Genomic DNA, 15,017 nt, shown 5'->3' with positions numbered 1-15,017 from the left:
ACCCTTGCACCCCTAACCCTTTAGGGAAAAAAACCCCCAGGGGTCTTCAAACCTGACAGCTTTAAGATTTGTGGACTTCAACTCCCAGAATTTCTCCTCCAGTCCTGTTGGCTCAGGAACTCTGGCATTTGAAGCATGGAAGTCTTAAAGCTGTCAAGTTATAAGACCCTTCCACCCCTAGAAAAAAAATGCAGAGGTCTTCAAACCTGACAGCTTTAACACTTGTGGACTTCAACTCCCAGAATTCCTCCTCCAGTCATGTTGCAGCGATGTCATCTGCGTGGATCTGCTCCATCTTTGCTTTCTTCATTGTGGGCAGGGCTTCTGCTGAAGATGCCGACGAGTACAAGTTGCCACCAGAATAACTGCTGCTACCTCCTCCTCCTCCTCCTCCAACAGAATCACCAGATTTGCTCCTGAGCTCAGCGCTGGGTTACCTCTGCCCCCTCCCCCTCCTCCGTGCTTTTGAGGAGCCATGAGGCTTTTTTTCCCCTGCTCCCCCCCCCCCGCCTTCCTACTGGCTCCTGCAGCCTCATGGCTCCTCAAAAGCATGGCGGAGGAGGAGGAGGGGGCAGGGGTAACCCAGCGCTGACTGAGCTCAGCTGCTCCGAGCGGAGGGGAGGTGCCACTGCCACGCGCGGAGATGCCGGCTGGAGCTTTGGCGGCTTCATCTCAGCCGCAGTGCCGGGCGGCAAATCCAGCAGTGCTGCCTGTTAGAGGAGGAGGAGGAGGTGGCAGCAGTTCTTCCGGTGGCGGTGGGGGCTTTGGGGCTTCACAACTAGCCTCAGTCACCCCGTGCTCCTCAAAGCAAGTCTGGGGAAGTCCTTTGCAGGCGGCCCGTTCTAGCTGCCTGCAAAGGACCTCCCCAGCTTCCGAAAGGGAGCGCGCGATCCGAGCCACAGTATACAAAATAATGATAAGAGGCAAAGAGCCTCATTCATTTTGGCCGGGAGCCGCATGCGGCTCGAGAGCCGCGTGTTCGCCACCCCTGCTCTAGTTGTTCCTAAGTTCTCTTTACAAGTTCTCAGTATTAACAGGGGAAGCTGAATTAATGATATATATTTTCATCTTCAGGGGAGCCATTTGATCCTTCAATGCCACTGATCAATTCAGTCGCTAATGTGCTATGTGCTTTTAGCTTTGGGCATCAGTTTGCACTTCATGAGAAAAGCTTCCAGAAGTTCGTTGGAGACCTAAAAACCATTACAACACTAACAGGTGGTGCTTTTCATCTGGTGAGTGATCTTTAATACTAGAGGAATTAAATCTCTAATTCATCTAAAACAGGGGTCCTCAAACTTTTTAAACAGAGGGCCAATTCAAGGTCCCTCAGACTGTTGGGCGACCGGACCGGCTGGGTGGGCGTGCCTAGGTGGTCAGTGACAAGATGGGCATGGCCAATTAACAGTCCATTGAACAATGCACACAAATTAAACTGTAATTTGTTTAGCTCCTGGGGGTGTTTTATTTGCTTTTGTTTGCATGTTGCTCTTTTGGTTACCTTTTTGTTTTTACTAGATCGTTTTTTTCAGTTGTTTTAAGAGTCTGGTGGTCCACTTCAGGAAACTCAGTTTGCAGCAATTCTTCTCAGCCCCAAAGAGCTTGAGAAATGTCCCTCCCTCCCTCCTTCCCTCTCTCTCGCTCTCTTTCTCCCTCTCCCTCTCCCTCTCCCTCCCCTCCCATACATACATACATACATACATACATACATACATACATACATACATACATACATACATACATACATATATATATATATATATATATATATATATATATATATATATATATTTGTGTTACAACCCCTGGTATGCCTAAATATGGGAGGAAGGTCACTACTCCCTCTTTCTGTCCTTCGGCTTCATCACAGAAGACCATGCAGGCAGAAAACCATATTCTTATTTTTAATGTTGCCTTTTTTTATATTTGTGTTGTATTTGTACTGTATTTGTATATATATATATTCGTAGATTTTCACGGGTGTAGGTATGCTGGTTTTGTTGTATTCGGGTCTTTTCCCGTGTAAGGTTGAGATTGTCTTTGCAACGTTTTGGCAGGATCATCACCTGCCATCCATCTCTGTCCATTTCTCTCTCTCTCTCTCTCTCTCTTTATCTATCTTCTGGAGGTGGGGGAGGTTAGGGTGACAAACCCTAACCCATTTTTTTGGCTCCTGGGGCATTTGTGCACCCCATTTTTCACCTCCCCAACCTCCAGAATGTCTCTTCAGGCCAAAATTGTTGGCCTTACCTTACATTTCCAGCCCGCAGGGCTTGCGAAGTTGAGCCCTGCGCTTGGCTGAAAGGTGGGTGGGGCAAGGTGGGTGGGGCAACGTGGGCGGGGCAGCCTCATGGTCCTGCATAGGCCAGATTAATGGCTTCAGCAGGCCACATGTAGCCCATGGGCCGTAGTTTGAGGACCCATGACCTAGAGTTACTTCTGGCGAGATGGATATCATGCAAGTTTAATAAATAAATAGATGATGATGATAGATAGATAGATAGATAGATAGATAGATAGATAGATAGATAGATAGACAGACAGACAGACAGACAGACAGACAGACAGACAGACAGACAGACAGACAGACCCCTCTCTTAAGCGGTTTACAGAGTCAGCATATTTTCCCCCCAACAAGCTGGGTCTTCATTTCACCAACCTCCGAAGGGTGGAAGGCTGAGTCAACCTTGAACCTGTTAAATTTTCATCTGCCAAATTGCAGGCAGCTTGCAGTCAGCAGAAGTATCCTGCAGTACTGCATTCTAACCACTACGCCACTGTGGGTGATTGGCAACTGACTTTCATTTGCGACAATTACAGTGCCTCGGAGTCATCTAATCACATTTTGCACCCTTCTAACAAAGAAACAGAATGGGCAGCCAAATGGCTGGCTGTGCAGGCCGTTCATTAGGGCTTATTTGGGGTGGGGGTGGGGCGTAAGGCTTATATGAGGTGCATGCATAAAACATGTTAGGTTGTATTTTCAGGATAAATCTTATTTTTGGGGAAACAGGGTAATATGAAGTGATGGGTTCTTATTTTTTATTTTTTTTAGCTTTATGAATCAATCCCGTGGTTGATGAAACATATCCCAGGGCCTCACCAGAAGGCTCTGGGCTCTGCCAAGATGATCCTTTCATTTGCAATGCAGGAAATAGAAAGGCACAAGCAATATTCTCTGCATGAGCCACAGGATTTCATCGATTTCTATCTACTACAAATGGAAAAGGTATTTTGCCTATTTACATATACATTAACTTGAACATTGGGCACTATCTAATAAAATGAAATTCAATGGTGAAAAGAGTAAGGTTCTACATTTAGGCAACAAAAACGGAATGTACAGGTACAGTATAGGTGGTACCTTGCTCAGTAGTAGTAACTGTGAAAGGGATCTTGGAGTCCTAGTGGACAACCATTTAAATATGAGCCAGCAGTGTGCAGCAGCTGCCAAAAAAGCCAACACAGTTCTAGGCTGCATCAACAGAGGGATAGAATCAAGATCACGTGAAGTGTTAATACCACTTTATAATGCCTTGGTAAGGCCACACTTGGAATACTGCATTCAGTTCTGGTCGCCACGATGTAAAAAAGATGTGGAGACTCTAGAAAGAGTGCAGAGAAGAGCAACAAAGATGATTAGGGGACTGGAGACTAAAACATATGAAGAACGGTTGCAGGAACTGGGTATGTTTAGCTTAAGAGAAAGAAAGACTAGGGGAGACATGATAGCAGTCTTCCAATATCTCAGGGGTTACCACAAAGAAGAGGGAGTCAAACTATTCTCCAAGGCACCTGAGGGTAGAACAAGAAGCAATGGGTGGAAACTAATCAAGAAGAGAAGCAACTTAGAACTGAGGAGAAATTTCCTGACAGTTAGAACAATGAATCAGTGGAATAGAAATTACCTCCAGAAGTTGTGACTGCCCCAACACTGGAAGTCTTTAAGAAGATGTTGGATAGCCATTTGTCTGAAACGGTATAGGGTTTCCTGCCTAGGCAGGGGTTTGGACTAGAAGACCTCCAAGGTCCCTTCCAACGCTACTATTGTATTATTATTGTATTTATTTTTTTGTTCATCATATCAAGTTATGCCACCCATTTTTCATTAGGGTCATGATGCGATATGTATTTGGAAGTTTGTATTCATGGAATGCATTCAGAATTTTCTTATTATTTGGGGACTGCAGATTGTTATGGATGACAGGTGAAGGCTGTGGAATTCAAATATAGGGCATAAAAAAAATCAAGGCTTATTACAGGGTTTATTAAACATAATGGAGGGGCTCTTCTCCAGGTCTATGACAATTCCCCACAGCCAACACCCCTGGCTAACTCGCCACTGCTAACTCGCTGTAGGACAGCTTGCCATCTCACCACAGAACAACTCACTGCTGGACAAGAGTTACACTAATACCAAAGAAATGGTGGAACACAATTGTCAAAGTACTGAGGATTTAATAGCTGCCAGCTGATGGAAGGTTGTAAGCTGTAATCAGCTGGTGCAATGTAAGGCAAAGCTGATTCAATGAGGATGATTCAGCAATACAGGCATAGCCTCTTTAAGACTCTGATGGGAGGTCCACACAAGTCCACATATAGGTGGCTATTAGAGAAGAGTTTCTCTTTCTCAGCTTGTATTCAGTTCTCTCCTTGTGTCTGTAGTGAATGGTAAGGAATTTATCTCCTGCATGTCTATGCCTGCATACAGTTGTAAATAAACCACTATTCATTGCATAAAGATTCTGTGCTGTGTTATGCTCCTGGTTTTATCTCCTAATACTAGTCACACTGCCAAATACTCTGACAACAATCATTAAAGGATACAAAAGGAAGGACAGAGTGAAATATGAATGGCAAAAATTAAAATAATTTTAATTTATTTTAAATAATTAAGTAGAATTATTCAATTGTCCCACAGCAAGTTGCCATGGCAAGTTGTCCTGCAGTGAGTTGGCCACGATGAGTTGGCCAGAGCAAGTTCCCCTCCTCGAAAAGAATACAACTTACAACAGTTCTCAACTTACAACAGTTCACTTAGCAATGGCACTCTAAAAAATGACTTATGACTGTTTTTCACACTTACAACCTTTGCAGCATCCCCATGGTCACGTGATCAAAATTCAGACACTTGGCAACTAGCATGTATTTATGACAGTCACAGTGTCACATCCAGGGTTATTTGATCACTTTTGTGACTTTCTTACAAGCAAAGTCAATGGGGAAGCCTGATTCACCTAACAACTGTGTTATTAACTTAGCAACTGCAGTGATTCACTTAACAACAGTGGCAAAAAAGGTCATAAAGTGGGTCAAAATTCACTTAACAAATGTTTTGCTTTGCAACTACAATTTTGGGCTCAATTGTGGTCGTTAAGTCAAGAAGAAACACAATTACAGATAAAGAGATACACTCATATGTACATTTCAGAAAGGAGGGGGAAATGGTGCATCAGTGGTGGGTTTCAAAAATTTTTAGCACCTCTTCTGTAAGTGTGGCCTGCTTTGTGAGAGTGGCTTGCCAGCCATGTGACCAGGTGGGAGTGGCTTGCCAGCCATGTGACCAGATGGGAGTGGCTTGACAGCCATGTGACTGAGTGGGAGTGGCTTGGCAGCCATGTGACAGGGTGGGCGTGGCCAACTTGTAAAATGTGGCGAAACTCACTTAACAACGCTCTTGCTTAGCAATCAAAATGTTGGCTCAGGAACTCTGGCATTTGAAGCACGCAAGTCTTAAAGCTGTCAAGTTACAACACCCTCGCACCCCCAACCCTTTAGAAAAAAAACCCAGGGGTGTTCAAACTTGACAGCTTTAAGACTTGTGGACTTCAACTCCCAGAATTCCTCCTCTCGCTCTTCATCTTGATGATGTGCGGACAGGCAGGGGGAGGGAGCTGGAACCAGTTCTAAACGTCACTGTACATGTGTGGAACATCTTCTATAGAAGAGGTTAGAACTGGCAGGAAACCACCCCTGGTGTGCATATTCCTAAGTAAGAAAGGAATAGATCTCAGATTGCTTCAGGCCCTTTTGTTTTCTACAGAGAACACTGGTCTTAGAAGAAATATCTGTATCTTAAGATTCAAGGGTTGCTATGGGAACGTTCTGATAAAGCTTACCACAGGCCCTGTCAGCTGCAAGGCCACATTTCTTACATCTCAATTCTATTAAACAGTCCCAGTTATCTAAAAACTGATTTTCCACATGAGACATAAGACATAGGACCATTAGATGTGTGATAGAAGATTAGAGAGAGCAAAACAAAAACAAAAAAAAATCCTTTAATCAGACTGTCACATATGTACGTGGCCTCCTTCCCTGTCAATCAGTCAGTGTTTGGGCCAATGGAGTTTAGTTAAAGGCGGGCAAGTTTTGAAGAATTCTATTGGTTATGGCTCTGACAGCTCGGGGTATAAAAGAGCTGTCAGAGCGATCGTTGGTGCTCGCGTCAGTTAGGCTCTGAAATAAACGGTTGTACAACCATATAGCCTCACATTTGCCTCAAGCGCCTGAGATAAAATACAGACAATACCAGGGCTTGGAACAATAGGTGGTCCTTGTTTAAAAACACTAATTTAGCAACTGCTCAAAGTTACAATGGCACTAAAATATGTGGTACTTAGTGCTAGTCCTCACATTCTGGCTGTTTCAGCATGCTTCTGATCACATGATCACCATTTGCAATTTTCTATGCTGGCTTCCAGAAAGCAAAGTCAGTGGGAAAGCTGGCAGGAAGTTCCAATGGTGACCAGGAGATGTATTTAACTGCGACACAAGATTCACTTACAATGGCAACCCGAAGTGCTGGAACTGCATCAAAGGTGGTATACAGCCAGTTCTGACAAGTTCTGGCGAACCAGTAGCAGAAATGTTGAGTAGTTCGGAGAACCGGCAAATAGGCTGGTCCCGCCCCCGCTGCCTCCCAGCTGATCTTCTTTTGGCTTTGGAAGCTGGGAGTTGAGGGCATGGTTTTGTCCTTCATCTGAGGCCGGTCCAAAATATTGTTGATAAGGAGCAAGAGGCCTGTCCCAATTTGTGGGAATGCCATAGGGCTCAGTGCTGTCTCGACTTCTTTTTAACATCTACAGGAAGGAAGGAAGGAAGGAAGGAAGGAAGGAAGGAAGGAAGGAAGGAAGGAAGGAAGGAAGGGAAGGAAGGAAGGAAGGAAGGAAGGAAGGAAGGAAGGAAGGAAGGAAGGAGATAGATAGATGATAGATGATAGATGGACGGGTGGGTGGAAGGATGGAGGGATGTTATTTGTGGCTAATAACATTAAAAATATTGAAGGAAACCTAGAATTTATTGTAAGTTGAATTTCTCATTTTAAACATAGAGCAAGGATGACCCCAACTCTGTCTACAGTGAAGAGAACCTGGCTTGCTGTCTGCTTGAATTGTTTATTGCTGGAGTAGAAACAACCCATTCCAACCTGATGTGGGCAGTGCTTCTCTTGACAAACCATCCTGACATCCAAGGTGAGACAACTCTGGGTAGTGGGAACAATGGCCAGAAAGGAAAATAATACAATACAATACAATACAATAGTAGAGTTGGAAGGGACCTTGGAGGTCTTCTAGTCCAACCCCCTGCCTAGGCAGGAAACCCTATACCGTTTCAGACAAATAGCTATCCAACATCTTCTTAAAGACTTCCAGTGTTGGGGCATTCACAAGAATTCTTTGACATCTCAATAATGTTGGTAATGTAGAAAAGAAGACGCAGACAGGAGTAAGGTTGTGATGGGAATGCACCCACACAGAGCATTATTGGGGCTCCTTTTTATTGAAAAACTTCTCAGAATGGTAAAAGCTCATTGGACAGGGAATCCACTTGGCAACTATTGATTCGTTTACAGATGCATGCTTTCCTCATGGACACCTCATGGACACTTCATGGATACTTTGCTTTGTTAATATTTTGCTGCATGGAATGTGATGTCTACGTGTAGATTTCATCGTGCTTTTCTTGCAAGCAAAAGAGATTAAGAGCCAAAGGATTAAGAGAGGAAGGAATGTGGATTTTGACTGATTTAATCAAAATGGTTTGCCAACCACTGATTAATCAATTAACCCTACACAATAACTACTGAATGATTAACTTAATCTTCACAATAATACTCTATGGAAATTTGGAACATATAACAAACACCAGTTTTGCAAATTAAAAGAAATCTGATTGTATAAATACAAAAATTTCAAAAAATATTTTACAGCATTGCTGTAGTAATTCTATATAGGTAGTCCTCAACCATAATTGACCGGAAAAATTATGTTGTTAAATGAAACATTTGTTAAGTGAATTTTGCCCCGTTTTACAAGATTTCTTGCCCCAGTTGTTAAGTGAACCATTGAAGTTGTTAAGTTAGTAACCCAGTTGTTAAGTGAATCTGGCTTCCCCGTTGACTTTGCTTGTCAGAAGACAGTGATGACATGATCCTGGGACACAACAACCGTCATAAATATAGACCAGTTGCCAAGCATCTGAATTTTGATCATAGGACCATGGAGATGCTGCAGAGGTTGTAACTGTGAAAAATGGTCATAAGTCACTTTATTCAGGGCTGTTGTAACTTTGAATGCTCCAAACTCAATTGCAGAAAACATGACTTCAGCAACAGAGTGGTCAATGCCTGGAATGCACTATCCAACTCTGTTGTTACATCCTCAAACTCCCATAACTTCAACCTTAAACTGTGTAGCATGGACCTCACCCCCTTTCCTAAGAGGTCTGTAGGGGGCGTGCATAACCGCACCAGCGTGCCTACCATCCCTGTCCTATTGTCCCCATTTATTCGTACTATATTTCCTGTGTTCATGTCCATGCTTACACTTACACCTGTTATCTTGTATGTTTTTGACAAACTAACTAAATAAATAAAAATAAAGAGATTATTCAATCATAAATGGCATCATTCAAATGGATTTGCCTTTCACTCTTCTTCCCCCACCCCCCAGAAAAAGTCCACAAGGAGATTGAAGAAGTCTTTGGTGCCTCAGGATCAATCTCCTATGATGATCGGCACAAGCTGCCCTACACCAATGCTGTGCTACATGAGATCCAACGAGCAAAATACAATATATTTGTACCAGTACCCAGACAATGCCTACGAGATGTGAAGATGCGGGGTTTCCACATTCCAAAGGTAGAGAAAAGAGAAGCCCACTTGGCAGTTGCAAAGATACAGTATGTCTGCTCAAGGCACAAAAATAACATAAATATGGTTTTCTTTGAATGTCCCAAAGGTGCTTTTTCAAGAGGCAACTGGACTTTCTGGTTTTTCTTTGAAGACATAAGCGAAAATGTCTTCAAAGAAAAAACAGAAAATCTGGTTGCCTCTTGAAAAAGCACTTTTGGGACAACCATGACTTGCATGACTGAGAATCTCCATAGACATTTTCTTCGAATGGGTTTAAACTGACAAATTGAACCATTTCAAAAGAAAACTCCTAAAAATTTTACAGAAAAAACTCAGAGATTAAGGGCCGAACCTAAGAGATCTATGGTTGCCACCAGGTGACCAACCAATATAAGTTCTTTAGGTTTCAGAGATAACAGGCTGAAATGAGGCTGAAATGCCAAAAAGTAATTGAATGAATAAATATTAGGAGAGTCCCAGAGATGAAGATATACTATTCCACGTCTCTGCAACTTGCCAACAGCCACAAGAATGGCTGGAGATGGACCTCTCTTGACTTTGCAGTTGCAAAGCACTGTTCTAGGACTTTCTGTCTATGCCAAACTTCCAAGGGGCTATGGAGTTTTGCCACCTTATTTTTATATATATGTATGTATGTATGTGTGTTACAACCCCTAGTATGCCCAAATATGGGAGGGAGCTCACTACTCCCCCTTTCTGTCCTTCGGCTCATTACAGAAGACCATCCAGGCAGAAAACCATATTTTTATTTTTAATGTTGCCTTTGATATGTTTGTGTTGTATTTGTGCTGATAAATAAATAAAGGGAGACTAGTATAGATCTATTTCAAGCTATTTAGCTCTCATCAGCTAGCCATACCCTTACTGGGATTCGAACCTGGGCTGTATTACATATTAGGCAGATGTATTAGCAGCTAAGACACAGGCTCTCCTCCTTATAAGCTGAGCCAGGGAAATAGGTATGTATGTGTGTTACAACCCCTGGTATGCTCAAATATGGGAGGGAACTCATTACTCCCTTTCTGTCTATCGGCTCACTGCAGGAGACCATCCAGGCAGAAAACCATATTTTTAATGTTGCCTTTTTATATTTATGTTGTATTTGTGCTGATAAATAAATGTCAAATCAATGCATGAGCAGTGTGGCACCTGGGTGCTATACATTCCAGTACAAACAAAACTAGTCAAATCAAACATTATTATACATTCAATCAACTTGTAAAATTCCCACGCTGAAGAAAAATCTCCATTCTGCAAATTAGTCTTTGCATTAAAAGGAAGTTTTTGAAAAGCTTCAAAAGAGAGAGAGGAAGAGAGGGAGGAAGAGTCATGGTGGTCTATTGCCAACAAATGCTTCCTCTACAAATGTCTTCTACTTTTTACACATTATGAAACCGCTCAAGTTATTTTTTCCTTTCTCTTCTGTTGTTATTGAAGGGGAGCATTATTGTGGTTGATATACGCTCTGTCCTTCTGGATCCAGAGGAATGGGAGACACCTGAAGAATTCAACCCCAATCACTTTTTAGACAGAGATGGGAAATTTCAGGTTCGAGAAGCGTTTCTGGCATTTGGTGCAGGTAAATCCGACTATTCAAGGCAGTTTGTGATTAATAGGCAATTTATAATGTTTTTTTTTCAGGAAATTTAAAACCATTCGTTTCCTTTTCATTGACTGCCAGAACTTGAAACTATTGTCTCATCTTAAGCTCTGTTTCTTCTCATTTGAGATGTGATTGAAGTTTCTAGTAGTTTTACATTGTGGACATGTAAATAGCTCATTGCAAAGAATGACATTACCTGGACAATACATGTACCGGGTGAAATCATTGTGGCCAGAACCTAGAGCAAAGTTGGCCTGGGTTCCAAATGGAATCCAAAAACCATGATTGCCTGGTCTGAAAAAGACTTCTGGAATGTGTTACTCCACTGCATTTGCTCTAATTTAACCTGTGTTGCCTTATCTTGTGAGTCAGAATGTAAAGTGTTAATAGCTTTTGCATTCTAGGCCAGTACAACAACAGAAACTGCTTGACTGGATTGCACTGGTGCTTTCGTGGCTCACAAGTGATGGCCTGATAAACATTCTGGTTGTCTGATCCTAGAAAGAGTGCAGAGAAGAGTAACGTCATCTTTTTCCCCCTCTGCCCTTCTTCCAGTTCCTCAGGATCTTCCTTGTATTGTGGCAACCAAAACTGAATATAATGGTCCAGATGTGATCTGACCTGTTCAGTGCAGAGTGGAACTATTACTTCCCATGATTTTGACATCATGCCTCTCATGATGCCCTCCAGGTTAGACTGAATAGTACACAGATGGTATATAAATTGGTGGCCAGAATACTCAGATTCTTCTTAAAAGTACTGATGCAAAGTTAGTTCCTTTTCCAGTTTTCTTTTTTTTTTGGGGGGGGGGGGCAAAGTAGTCCTTTTTAAATTATTTGCTCAAGTCCCTTCATGTTTTGAAAGTGGTAACACTCTCTTTCACAGGGGTTAACTTAAAATATTAAGAAAATTCTTTTTTCCACTTCTTATTGAGAATGGAAATGAATGGCTTAGATCATATAATTTGGAGGGGTTCGTATAATATTACAATAAAGTGTAAACAAACTCATTATACATACAAAGCCAAAGTTGGCATGTTGTATAGTGCATTTGCAAAGTTTTTGAACCAGAATTTGAGCATTTCCAGACAACAAACTTTTTCACCTCCCATCTCTTCTGTTTCCAGATTTATACAAGAGAAAATGTGTGCTATGCTCTTTGGACCATTTAAACATGCATTTTGGTATTGAGATACCATGAGCATATCTTGGAGGGGGCATGTCTTGTTTTGAAATGCTTTCTCCAATTCAGCCAAACATCAGGGGTATATCAGAATATCCTTAACAAATGCTCACCATTTGTTTGCTACAGATTCATCTTGGTGCCAAAGTATTATTTCAGTACAGATTATATTCCATTTTCTGTCCTTCCCATGTCTCTTCCACAGGGCAGCGTATCTGTTTAGGAGAAAAGTTGTCAAGAATTGAGGTGTTCACCATAATAACCAGCGTGCTGAGAACCTTTCATTTGCAGCCGCCCAAAGGAATTAAAAAGCTTAATGACAAACCTATAGTAAGTATGGGACTATTTCCACATCCTTATAAAATCTGTGCTATTCCATATCAGATGTCATAAAATCCATTAATTGAGTATTAGGTTTCTTTCCTTTTAACTATAATGTTTTTTCTTTAAGATTTGTGCCCTGCCTTGAAATTAATTCATTTTGTTATATTCTAAAACTACTTTATCCAAATGGCTGCTTGCATACAATCAACTAAGCTTCTTCAGCTTTGCCTTTGGTTATGCTTTTTGTAAAAAGAAATATCTTGCTTTCAATATACATACTTTCAGTTCTGGGGGTAAATCAATTTTCAGTTGAATGGAACAGTTTAAGACAAACTGAAACAGAAAGAATTGGTCTTGTAATGTCTGTCTCACAGGGACCTATTGTAAATTTCTCTCAGAACATTTCTATAAGATTCCCTGTATCTCAAAGTGTAAAGGTTTCTTTCTTCACTAATACTTCTTTAAAAATAGAAAAGGGTAGGAAGTAAACAGAAATATATTGCGTTGTTATGAATGTGATTTATTTGTACCAATGTACTAGTACTTGTGCAAGATGTTCTCTATCTTTCTGAAATGTATAAATATGAGTGCATCCCTTGATTGCCAAGGTGTCTCATTTTTCCCTCAGAGAAGACATTCCCGCCTCCCAGTACATTCTCTTTAATAAACACTGCAGTGGGCCTTGATCATTTTCTTGTGGTCCATCATTTTCATTCCACGCACTTATTTTACAATACAATACAATAGCAGAGTTGGAAGGGACCTTGGAGGTCTTCTAGTCCAACCCCCTGCCTAGGCAGGAAACCCTATACCGTTTCAGACAAATGGTGTTCCAACACCTTCTTAAAGACTTCCAGTGTTGGGGCATTCACAACTTCTGGAGGCAAGGAGTTCCACTGGTTAATTCTTCTAACTGTCAGGAAATTTCTCCTCAGTTCTAAGTTGCTTCTCTCCTTGATTAGTTTCCACCCATTGCTTCTTGTCCTACCCTCAGGTGCCTTGGAATTTGTGTACTTTCGTCTTGTGTAATGACCAAACTTTCAAAATGATAGGCTTAGTTCAGTGCAATACTTGTTTTGCAGCTGTCTTTCGCAGTACTCTTTCCAAATTTGGATACTGCCTTGTTTGTAAACAAATTACTAGTCTACATGAACAGATCACCTGTCTAGAATCTCTAATCTGTGCTCTCCAAGCAGAAATTAGGTGTCCAATTCAGCCATTCCACTCTATTGAGCTGCCACGCTAGCAGCCCCCTCTACCACAAAGATCCTGCCATAGAAGGGCAGTATGGACAGCTGTGGGATCTGGCAGGGTGAGAGCTGTGAATCACAAGTACAAAGCTTTGCTGTATCCCAGCATAACAGATGCTGTGCCCTGCTGACCTTAATAGGAACATTAAAGTGACAGGTCAAGGTAGTTGTGATAATGATAATTCAAATAAGCAGGGGATCGGGTTCCAAGATGAAGAACTTACTTTGGAAAGGGGAAAATGGGATATTAACATCAGTCACAAAAGAAGAGCAAGATATCCAAAAAGAGAAGCCACCTTCTGGTTGGTGATTCAATGGTATGGGATGTAAATTTAGGAAAGAATATGGAGGTTTTGAAAGAGGTCAGGTGTCTGCCAGGTGCTATTGCCAGCAGAGACAAAAGGCATATTCTTAAGATAGTCAGGAATGCCAGTAAGGACTGTGATGTTAATGCTATTATACATCATGGCGCAAATGATCTGTCCCAAAAAGATGTACTTTCTATGCAGAATGATTTCCAGAGCTTGGGGTATGAACTTAATAGTATGGGTTGTAGGCTTATCTTTTCAGAGGTTTTACCAGTATATGAGGAACAAATAGGAAAGGCCAGCCTGTAGTGGAATATAATGTGAGGCTACATCTATTGATCTGGAAGGAACCACTGAGGTCATCAAGGTGAACATCCTGATAAATTCAGGAATCCAAATCAAGGAAATTCTGCAAATTGTCTACCAACCCTCTTCATGGACACATTCTTAAAAAGGAGCCCTCTGCCTCTGATCAATTAGTTCCACTATTAAACTGCCTTTATCATTTAGATTTTTTTTCTAAAATTCAGACAGAATCTGCATTTATAGAACTTAACCTTATTCAGGAATGATTTGTTTAATGACCGCTCTCTATTTATTAAATCATTTTCAATATTAAAACTTTTCTAAGATATTTTAGTATCAAAACCTATTAGTCCGTAACCATGGTACAAAGAAAATAATATATAGGTAATCACCTTCATCTATCATCCTATTTTATAAAAGACAGTAACTGAAATTTATCATTGTTTTACATTTAGCCTTATTTTTATTGTAGCAACATAGGTCACTTACTGTTTTGGAAATATTTCAGCCAAACTATGGTATAAACGCCGTCACTATAGTTGCCTCAAAGGTGCTTTTTCAGGAGGCAACTGGACTTTCATGGTTTTTTTTTTTTTTACTTTTGAAGACAGTTTTTTTTTAAAAGAAAAAAATAAAGAAAATCCAGTTGCCTCCTGAAAAAGCACCTTTGGGACAACCATGACTTGGATGACTGAGAATATCCACAGACATCCCTATAGTAGCATCATCCTACTTTTACTGACCTGGAAGGAACCCCTGAGACCATTGGGGTTAACATCCTGCTGAATTTAAGAATCCCAAATGAAAAGAATACTTCTAGAATGCCTATCCAATCCATCCAAGCATAAAATTTGGGATGGTTGATATAGATGCATTTGTTTGCAAGC

At 41.3% G+C, this 15,017-nt stretch overlaps 1 protein-coding gene across 1 annotated transcript in view; it reads left to right on the top strand.

Moving 5' to 3' along the window:
• LOC309393798 (cytochrome P450 2J2-like) overlaps nucleotides 1-12,795 on the top strand; it is a gene marked incomplete at its 5' end in the record, with an annotated part of 59,431 nt that extends 46,636 nt beyond the window's left edge. The window contains 6 exons of the mRNA XM_081956295.1: nucleotides 1,075-1,235; nucleotides 3,056-3,229; nucleotides 7,334-7,475; nucleotides 8,955-9,142; nucleotides 10,595-10,736; nucleotides 12,148-12,795. Of these exons, the coding sequence (XP_081812421.1) occupies nucleotides 1,075-1,235; nucleotides 3,056-3,229; nucleotides 7,334-7,475; nucleotides 8,955-9,142; nucleotides 10,595-10,736; nucleotides 12,148-12,335 (995 nt within the window). The 3' untranslated portion in view covers nucleotides 12,336-12,795. The remainder of the gene's footprint in view (nucleotides 1-1,074; nucleotides 1,236-3,055; nucleotides 3,230-7,333; nucleotides 7,476-8,954; nucleotides 9,143-10,594; nucleotides 10,737-12,147) is intronic.
• Nucleotides 12,796-15,017: the final 2,222 nt, after the last annotated feature.

Source organism: Natrix helvetica (assembly GCF_964273705.1).
Source record: "Natrix helvetica genome assembly, chromosome: 5".
NCBI lineage: Eukaryota > Metazoa > Chordata > Lepidosauria > Squamata > Natricidae > Natrix > Natrix helvetica.
The sequence above is the reverse complement of the archived record's forward strand: the minus strand, read 5'-3'. Positions and strand labels throughout refer to the sequence as shown.